Source organism: Cheilinus undulatus, linkage group 22 (assembly GCF_018320785.1).
Source record: "Cheilinus undulatus linkage group 22, ASM1832078v1, whole genome shotgun sequence".
Lineage (NCBI taxonomy): Eukaryota > Metazoa > Chordata > Actinopteri > Labriformes > Labridae > Cheilinus > Cheilinus undulatus.
In genome coordinates this window covers 34,420,889-34,431,396 of record NC_054886.1, presented here as the reverse complement: position 1 = coordinate 34,431,396, position 10,508 = coordinate 34,420,889, and the positions used below count along the sequence as shown (strand labels likewise).

Sequence of the window (10,508 nt, the reverse complement as noted above, 5' to 3'; positions counted from 1 at the left end):
GAAAAGATATGGTTTTAGGAGTATTCTTTGGCTTTAAATGTCTGCAGCTGTTAAATCCATCCCACAAACAATTAATACTGAAGTAATTTTAGAATGACTTCACATTTGAAATGTTTTTACTGAAATTTACTGTCATAATTACAAGATATTCAAATAAGGGTTAAGGTTGGCAGAAGTGCTGCAAAAATGAGCAGATAAAGTGGTGAAAAGAGGTTAAAGAGTAGCAAGAATAGGTAGTGAGAGGCAAACTGGGTTGTGGAGTGGCAACAGGGGAAAAAAAAGGTTGTGAAAAGAAGTTAAAATGTAGCAAAAAATGTTAAAAGAAGAAAAAAGGGGGAAACAGGCAAAAATTGGTTACAAATGAAAAAATTGTGCAAAAAAGTTATGAAGAGGGGTTAAAAAGTGGTAAAAATAGAAGAAAAGTGGCAAAAATGAATAAAAGAATGGCGTGAAGGGGAAATCATGTAGGAAAAGTCGTTTAAACGTGTTAAAGAATGGTAAAAATTGGGTTAAAGAGGCAAAATTTGGTTTAAAGTTGCAAAAATTGTCAAAAAATATTATGTAAAAGGGTTAAAAAAGTGGTGAAAATAGAAGGCCCAGCCAGTTTTGTGGGCAGACTTGTCTCCATGTGGCCTGCTGCATTATAGATAATAGGGGTAGACTAATGGTAATGACTAAAAATGTTCTGCATTTTAAAAGAAAATACAAATACTAATACAGTAGACCAACATATTTATTTAATTTTGTCTATGTGACACTCCAGCCCCCAGAGTTTCTGTTGAGACTGAATATATATATGTATATAGTCGCTAGAAAAAGTATGTCAACCCTTTGAGATTTCTTGGATTTCTGCATAAATTGGTCATCAAATGTGTTCTGATCTTCATCTAAGTCACAACAATAGACAAACACAGTCTGCTTAAACTAATACTGCACAAAAAATGATATGTTTTCATGTTTTTATTGAACAAAACATGTAAACATTCACAGTGCAGGGTGGAAAAAGTATGTGAACCCCTAGGCTAATGACTTCTCCAAGAGCTAATTGGAGCCAGGAGTCAGCCAACCTGGAGTCCAATCAATGTGATGAGATTGGATGTGTTGGTTAAAGCTGCCCTGCCCTATAAAAAACACACACCAGTTTTGAATTTGCTGTTCTCAAGAAGCATTGCCTGATGTGAACCATGCCTGGCACAAAAGAGCTCTCAGAAGACCTACGATCAAGAACTGTTGACTTGCATGAAGCTGGAAAAGATTACATTAGTATCTCTAAAAGCCTTGATGTTCATGTGTCCACAGTAAGACAGACTGACTACAAATGGAGAAGGTTCAGCACTGTTGCTACTCTCCCTAGGCGTGGTCGTCCTGTAAAGATGACTGCAAGAGCACAGCGCAGAATGCTCAATGAGGTGAAGAAGACTCCTAGAGTCTCAGCTAAAGACTTACAGAAATCTCTGGCACATGCTAACATTTGTGTTGACAAATCTACAATAAGTAAAACATTAAACAAGAATGGAGTTCATGGGAGGACACCACGGAGGAAGCCACTGCTGTCCAAAAAACACATTGCTGCAGGTTTGAAGTTTACAAAAGAGCACCTGGATGTTCCACAGCACTACTGGCAAAATATTCTGTCCATAGATGAAACCAAAACTGAGTTGTTTGGAAGGAACACACAACGCTATGTGTGGAGAAAAAAGGCACAGCACACCAACATCAAAACCTCATCCCAACTGTGAAATATGGTGGAGGGGCCATCATGGTTTGGGGCTGCTTTGCTGCCTCAGGGCCTGGACGCATCGCTGTCATTGATGGAAAAATGAATTCCCAAGTTTATCAAGACATTTTACAGGAAAACTTAAGACCATCTGTTCACCAACTGAAGCTCAACAGAGGATGGGTGATGCAACAAGACAACGACCCAAAGCATAGAAGTAAATCAACAACAGAATGGCTTCAACAGAAGAAAATACGCCTTCTGGAGTGGCCCAGTCAGAGTCCTGACCTCAACTCCATTGAGATGCTGTGGCATGACCTCAAGAGAGCGATGCACACCAGACATCCCAAGAACATTGCTGAACTGAAACGGTTTTGTAAAGAACGTTTGGTTGAGGTTATTGCTGCCAAAGGAGGGTCAACCAGTCATTAGCCTAGGGGTTCACATACTTTTTCCACCCTGCACTGTGAATGTTTACATGTTTTGTTCAATAAAAACATGAAAACATATCATTTTTGTGCAGTATTAGTTTAAGCAGACTGTGTTTGTCTATTGTTGTGAATTAGATGAAGATCAGAACACATTTGATGACCAATTTATGCAGAAATCCAAGAAATCTCAAAGGGTTCACATACTTCTTCTAGCGACTGTGTATATATATCTATATCTATATCTATCTATATATCTATATATAGATATAGATAGATAGATAGATAGATAGATAGATAGATATAGATATATCTATCTATCTATATATATATATTTTCTGCATCATCTTACAAAAAGCTGAGTAATATCTCCATCTAGTGGTGCTCTCTGGGAACTACAACAACATGCATGTCAGTGCAGAGGTCAAAAAAACAGTGAAAAATTAATTCAAGATATCAGAAAATCTTTAATTATAAAAAAGGCTATAATATACATTTCATTTAACTTGTGCACAGCAAAACATGCCAGACCTAAACTATGAGATTAGAATAATAAGCATCATAAAAACACCCCAGAAATCCTCAAAAATACTGGCCATGACTAACCCAGTCACCTATAAAAAAATTATTTGGTAAGAAGTACCTCGCCAAACTCAGTCGAATAATTTCCAAATTTGGGAAATGGGATCAACATGGCAGCTCCTGAAAGCATCATTAAACTGGATTTATTCAGCGTCCTAATCCTGTGAACAGGAAGGAATTGCGCTGAGGTGGCGAGTTTCTGACGTATAAATGTCTAGAATATTTTCGACCCTCTCTGCCTGAGCTCGAATCGATTCAGCCAATCATGAATCAGGACTGTAACCAGCCGTTTGTTCTCCTCTGAGCTGATGTTGAGAAAGAGTTGGAGGCTGAATTGAGAAACGGTCCCACTGAAGTTACTTCATTCTAATAATCCTAGAGTAAAGCAGCTCTCTGGTATTCTTAGCTTTCTTTGACTCAGCTGAAATAAAAACCAGGTCAGTAACAGAGTTTCTCCTGTCCAGACTCCTGGGTTAACCGTTTTATTTTGTAGATGTGTTTTTATCCTTTACAGAGCATCAATGTCCGATAAAAGAGGGAAACCAGAATACAGAAATCCTGAGAAGGGTCTGACTGCAGACCGTAGATCTCAGACTCTTCATCTTCTGTAGTGAGAGAACACATCTGTCAGGATAGAAACACACGCCCAAACTTTCAAAATAAAATCAGATTAACTTTCTGTGAAGGTGAGGGTTATGACAGCAAAAGTTTACAACCTGACCTGCAAAACCTGATAACAAAACTAGCCAACTAAACAGTCTGCTTACAGACCTTTATGAAAACTGAGCTACATAGCCAACAGAGCTCAATTAGCTTTGTAAGCTACACTGATAATGGAGCTACATGGCTAGCAGAGCTATATTAGCTTTGTAAGCTACATAGATAATGGAGTTGCATGGCTAACAGAGCTGGATTAGCTTTGTAAGCTACACTGATAATGGAGCTACATGGCTAGCAGAGCTATATTAGCTTTGTAAGCTACATAGATAATGGAGCTACATGGCTAACAGAGCTGGATTAGCTTTGTAAGCTACACTGATAATGGAGCTACATGGCTAGCAGAGCTCAATTAGCTTTGTAAGCTACATAGATAATGGAGCTACATGGCTAACAGAGCTGGATTAGCTTTGTAAGCTACACTGATAATGGAGCTACATGGCTAGCAGAGCTATATTAGCTTTGTAAGCTACATAGATAATGGAGCTACATGGCTAACAGAGCTGGATTAGCTTTGTAAGCTACATAGATAATGGAGCTACATGGCTAACAGAGCTCGATTAGCTTTGTAAGCTACACTGATAATGGAGCTACATGGCTAGCAGAGCTATATTAGCTTTGTAAGCTACATAGATAATGGAGTTGCATGGCAAACAGAGCTTGATTAGCTGCAAAAGCTATGCAGATAATGACAGAGCTCAATTACCTGTGTAAGCTTTGTAGATAATGTTGATAATAGAGCTTGTAGCTGATAGAGCTCAATTGAAAAGCTGCTTAAGCTCCATTCACATAGTACATAATGTAGCTTCATAGCTAACGGAGTTCAGTTTGTCGTGTAAGTTATGTAGATAATGGAGATAATGGCGCTACATAGCTAACGGACCTTCGAAAGCTGCATAAGCTACATAGATAATGGTGATAATAGAGCTTCAGAGCTAAAAGCCCTCAGTTAGCTGTGTAAGCTACATAGATACTGTAGATGGAGCTACATTGCTAATCAAGCTCAGAAACCTGTGTAAGCTATGTAGATGATTTTGATAATAGTGCTACATGGCTAATGGAGCTCAGCAAGCTGTGTAAGCTACGTAGATAACATAGATAAGGGAGCTTCATAGTGAATGTAGCTCTACTAGCTGTGTAAGCTGTTTAAGATACGTAGATAATGAAACTACATATCTAACATAAGTCAAGTCAAAAATTTAAAAGCTTGTAGATGTCTGTACTAACAAAGCAACAATTAGCTACGTGAGTGACATAGCTATGTTATCTATATTATGTAACTACAGTAGCTTTAGCTATGTTTGCTAAAGCTCACATTCTGAAAGCTAACTTAGCTACATTGGCTTGATAGTAGTAACACTGCATCCATGCTAATCTCTTCTCCTTCCACCATTGTTTACAGTCTTGCAGTCTCCTCTACTAAGCCCCTCCCAGTATTACCCAGTCTTTCTCCCTAGATGACGATGCTTCAACCATGGATTAGATTGTTTAGGTCACTTAATTTTGTATAATCCATCAAACTATTATAACTCAGTTCCAATCAGCCTGTTCCTTTAATTTATCCAGTAGTGTAGTTTCTCATTGGATCAGCCTCAGTCTAAACACCCCCCCCCCCCCCCCCCCGCCTCGTTTGGAGAATAAAAGCACCTGAACCAACGCCGCCACCTCGTCCTCTCACCATGTTCCCCCTTCAGCTGCTGGCTCTGCTCTTCATCTCCACGCCAAGACTCGAGAAGAGGGAGGAGGGGGAGGATGGGGGAGACGGACAGAGCGGAGAGAAGAAAGGTGAGGTGACCCTGAAGAGGGGAGACCTGCTGGAGGTCCCTCGGACCTTGTTCACCCACTTTGGGATCTACTTGGGGGGAGGAAGGTGAGTCTTAGTCAGGTCTTGTTATTCCTCTTCTGTCTTCCGTGTTTCTTCTCTGTTTATTGTCTATCATTTTGGCCTTTCTCTCTGTCTTTATCCAACTCTTTCTTGTTTCTTTCAGGGTTAGGGTTAGGGTTTCTTTCACTAATGTCCTAACCCTGTCTGTCTCTGTTGTTCTTTCTCCCTCAGTGTCTCTGGTTAGGGTTCTTCACTTGTCCATGTCTATTCTTCTTCTCCATTCCTTCTCTCTGTTTAATGTTGGCCTTCTGTTCCTATCATTTTCATTTTGCCCCATCTTTTCTGTCTTTCCTTCATTTTCGTCTTTGTTATACCGCCTTTGCTCCTCACCTTTGTCCCCTTTCTGTCCATTTTCAATCTTTGTCTTACCTACTGTTGATGTCCCTGACTTGTTTGTTTTTTTATCATGTCTCTTACTTTTTGAGTCACTTACTCATGTCTTTTGGTTGTCTTGTTCTGTCCCGTACTTGTCTTTTTGTCCCGTACTTGTCTTTTTGTCCCTTACTTGTCTTTTTGTCCCTTACTTGTCTTTTAATTTCCCTTACTTGTCTTCATGATCCTAATTTGTCTTCTCGTCCCTTACTTGTCTTTTAGATAATTTCATGTCTTTTGTCCCTTTCTTGTATTTTTTTGTCCCTTTCTTGTCTTTTCATGTGTCCTGTTTGTAACTGTTTGTTCTCTTCCTGACTTTTCTTTCTTTTTATATCCTTTCCCTGTCTGTTTAATGTCTCTGACTTGTCTAATTTGTCCTTTACTTCACCCTTTTCCCATATTGGACCAACTTTTACTTTTATTGTTCGCTTTCTTCTTTCTAGTTTTTGGCCATTCTTTCCAGCTTCTTGTAATTTGAACATTTATTTTGTTTTGCCCTATAATTTCCTCTTTTCCTTTAACACACCCTCCTCATTTTTGACTGCTTTTCTTGAACATCTTTCTTGAGTCTTGCCTTTATTTGTCCTTTATGCTCCTCTACTCTGTTTGTTCTTTTCTTTCATTTTCTCTCGCCTGTTCTTTCTCTCATGATCTCATGAATAACTGGTCTTTTTCTGGTTTTGTCTCTCCAGGTCTTTATCTTCTTTCTTGTCCATTTCTTTCTCCTTTTCTTTCCCTGTCCTTCCTCTTTTGTCCATTCCTTCTCTTCATCCCTCACTGCTCTCTTTTTTCTCTCTCCCTCTCCAGAGTCGCTCATTTCATCCCGGACATCCTGCCGATCTTCTCCAGCGATCAGACTCAGATTAAACAGATGGTCACCAACACTCGGCTCATACTGGGAGTACTGGCCAAGGTATCAGAGCTCCACTAAAACCCAGACCAGCAACAACACTTACAAACAAAGGATTTAAGTTGGAATAATTGAGTCTAACTGACGTCTGTCCTCTCTCAGGTTGGCAGCATCAGGGTGGACTCACTGGAGGACTTCGCCTACGGAGCTAAGGTCCTCATCAACACCAAAGACCAGGTTAGAGATTTAAAAGCATGCAGACTCTGATGGTTCTTGTTGTTTATTCAACCATCTGTTCCAGCTGGATTCAACTAACTGTGACTAAAGACTGATCTTAGCCAACTGGATCCATTGATGAAATACATCAGTGGAAGAGTATAAATCATCAGATTGTTGGCTCGTTGTCTCTGCAGACAGCTCAGACAAAGCTTGACTTCTCTGGGTTTTATACCACAGCACAGGGCCATAGTGCAGCCTCTGTGTGACTGAGTATTGACAGGTCCAGGTGGATGAGCTTCTCAGCAGAACATCACTGACTTGCTGTCCTCCCCAGGTGTGCAGCCGGCCGCCGCTGCAGGGCGAGGAGGTGGCGATGCGGGCGGAGAAGCTGCAGGGTCACGTGGACTACAGCCTGCTGTGGTACAACTGTGAACACTACGTCATGTACTGTCGCTACGGCACCGTCATCAGCTTCCAGTCCTTCCAGGTGACGACAGACATCTCTGAAACCAGACGCACATGTGACAATAAAACATCTGAATCTAGAAACAGGAAGAGCTTGGGCAGTTTTGAAACCTACGAAACTGAAGAAAAAAAGCATTCTCACAAAGACTATTCAGCCCCAGTTTCCAAAAAAAGTTGGGGCACTGGGTAAAATAAAAATTAAAACTGTAGCTGATGATTGTCAAATCTTAAAAACCCATTTTTTATTCAAAATAGAGCTGAAACAACTTATCAGATGTTGAAGCTGAGACCAAAGAAGAAGCTGAGCAGGATCCACATCACGGTCCGTTTTCATAAAACAGAATGACCTTTTATTGGAAATGTTAACAATGTGGCAGGGCAGGCTGAAATAAATGGTTAGGAGAGTGATGTCAGACTTCACAGCTAATGCAGAAATGTCAGGATGGAGAAGAAACTGAAGCAACTTTTAGGGAAAAGAGTTGAACAATTGTGAAAAAGATGAAAATTGGGTAAAAAGTGGCAAAGAAGTGGCAAAAGTGAGTTAAACCTGGCAAAGGTGGCAAAAGAGTGACAAAGAACAGCGGCAACAATGGGCAAAAAAAAAAGTAAACAGTGAAAAAAGTTTGAATAAATGGTAAAAATTGGTTTCAGGTGGTGTTAAATTGGAAAATGGACAATTGTGTTTCTAAAGCACCAAAAATTGAATTAAAGTGGTGAATGGGCATCAAATAGTTTCAAAGAACAGTAGCAATAATGGGTGAAAAGTACTGAACATGTTAAAAGTGGCAAAAATGTTTCAATAAATGGTCAAAAGTAACAAAATCGGTCTCAAGTGGCTAAAAAAAGGTGGCAAAAAGGAAAAAAGTTGAAACAATGTGGCAAAAAATGTTTTTTAAACAACAAAAATTTATCAAAGCTGGCAAAAATAAGCCAAAAGTGGGTAGGACTTGGCAAAAGTTGGTTTAAAGTGGCAAAAACAGGCAAAAAGACATTGCAAAAAGGGGTTGTAAGTGGAAAAAGTGGAAAAGAACAGTAGCAACAATGGACAAAAAGTACCAAAAAATAGTAATAGTATCAAAACTGTTTAAATAAATGGTCAAAAGTAACTAAAATTTGTTTCAACCGGCTAAAAAAGTGGCAAAAATGGTAAATAGTGGAATAAAAAGAAGAGTCCGAGTCCTGAAGTGGCCTGCCTGCAGTCCAGACCTTTCATTTTGAGTACTCTAAAAAAGGAACACTCCAGCAAAGAAGACCCAGGACTGTTTGGCAGCTAGAACCCTACATGAGACAAGAATGGGACAACTGGTCTCCTCACTTTACAGACAATTTCACTGTGTCATTTAGCAGATGCTTTTATCCAAAGCGACTTACAACTGGGACTGGTATTCCTGGTGTTAAGGACCTGGCCCAGTCGCCCACACTGGGCACTCGTGCTCTCATGTGTTGCAGGAATAAAATATGAGTTTATGAGATTAGAAAATCATTATTTTTGTTTACATTTTACACAGTGTCCCAGCTTTTTTGGAGGTAGGGTTGTAGATGCGATCTAGTACAGGAGCATGTTTGTTCAGGGCATTGGTCTTGGTCAGATTGAGCCTCTTCTCTTGAAGATTTTACTCATTAAAGGGAAATTAAGCGGCTGAAACAAGAGGGGGCAGGTTTGCACCAAACAGTGCCAGAATCAGGATCTGTCCCGGGACCAGTGCGTCACAGACCTTAGCCTCTGCATACTGGCGCCCGCTCTACCAACCAAGCTAAACCAGAGCCCAAAATGCTGGATTTCAAAGTGGACTTTGGTTTGATGAAATCCAAACAACCCAAAGATCTCAGGAGAATCTTCATGCTTCCTTACTTCACACGCTCAAGTTTAAAATAAAAGACTCGTACAACACCTGAACTCATGCCGAGGTTATATAACTGCAGTTTCAACATCATTTAAAGGATTATTTTCAGTGTGGCACCACTTTACACAAACACATTCAGCTTAAGCTAGCCCCATACCTTCTGACCTCCAGATGACACCGGTCAGGTGTGGCAGCCATAAGGCTGCATATAAAACCGACCAGATCTGCAGCAGCACATGCCGGCGCCGAGCTGTGACGTGTTTCAATCCTGCTGCAGATTAAAGCCGATCTCAGATCTCTTTAATTGGGTTAAGCCTCCTGGTTGCAGCAACAGTGAAGTTCATAAAAGCTCCTTTTGTTCTCCTGCTGCAGATGTCTGAGTGTGCGTGATCATAGTGGAGTTTAATCATTAAAGAAAAGTAAAAATGAGGCTTAGTTTCAGTGGTTTTAGATCTACGGATGGACAGAATGATGATGAGGAGGGGGCAAAAGTAGAGAGAGAATGAATATCACCATCTAGAAGACATTTATATGAAATCACAGCGTAACGACTCCACCTAGTGGTCAGTCACTGCTAAACGTTTCTCCTCTTTTTTCAGTTCTGTAAATCAGCCAGGAGGCTGCTGCTGAGTCGGCGTGTTGCCAAGGCGATGGCGATGCTGGAGGTGTGTATCTTCCTCTACCTGGGCTGTGTGAACGTCGTCTCCGCCCTGCTGGCCTTCACCGTGCCCTTCCTCGTCTGGATGGCCGCATAAACCCCTGGAAACAAATAAAAACAGCACTTTATATTGATTTATTTGAAAGGAAATCACGTGTACAAATGTGAAATTATGACATGAGTGGAATAAAGATTGTATTTTTGGGATATCTTTGAATTGAATACATTTTTTAACCAGCGTTTTAGAGGATGATTGCCATTTTCTGTTGAAAAAGAAGCTTTTATTTGTATATAAGTGTGCATTTATAGTTTTACAGGCTGTCTTTATTTAAATATCAGGAGAAATACAATAAAACTTGGAGCAAAAATTGGTCAAAGCTGGCGAAAAATAAGCCAAAAGTGGCTAGGAATTGGTAAAATTTGGTTGAAAGTGGCAAAAACAGGCAAAAGACATTGCAGAAAAGGGGTAATAAGTGGAAAAAAGTGGAAAAGGACAGTAGCAACAATGGACAAAAAGTACCAAAAAATGTTAATAAATTATCAGGAGAAATACAATAAAGAACTTCATTTCCCATCAGTACTTGCAAGATAAACGCTTATTAATCTCTGGAAAACACATTTTTCTTCTTACTCAAGCTATGGATCAAAGATAGCAGTAGATAGCAGACGTGTCAGCCATGTTATGTTTCAATCCTTCATATATCGTTTAAAATAAGACGAAAAATATATTTACCAGAGCGAAATAAGCACTTTCTTACAGGTACTGATGGG

General features: G+C 40.0%; 1 protein-coding gene across 1 annotated transcript; it reads left to right on the top strand.

The window, feature by feature from the left end:
• The first annotated feature begins 5,123 nt into the window (after nucleotides 1–5,123).
• lratb.2 (lecithin retinol acyltransferase b, tandem duplicate 2) lies at nucleotides 5,124–9,834 on the top strand. Its single transcript, XM_041780048.1, has 5 exons — nucleotides 5,124–5,314; nucleotides 6,509–6,614; nucleotides 6,714–6,788; nucleotides 7,105–7,257; nucleotides 9,679–9,834. Exons 1-5 carry the CDS (start codon nucleotides 5,124–5,126, stop codon nucleotides 9,832–9,834), a joined length of 681 nt encoding a protein of 226 aa, XP_041635982.1.
• Nucleotides 9,835–10,508: the final 674 nt, after the last annotated feature.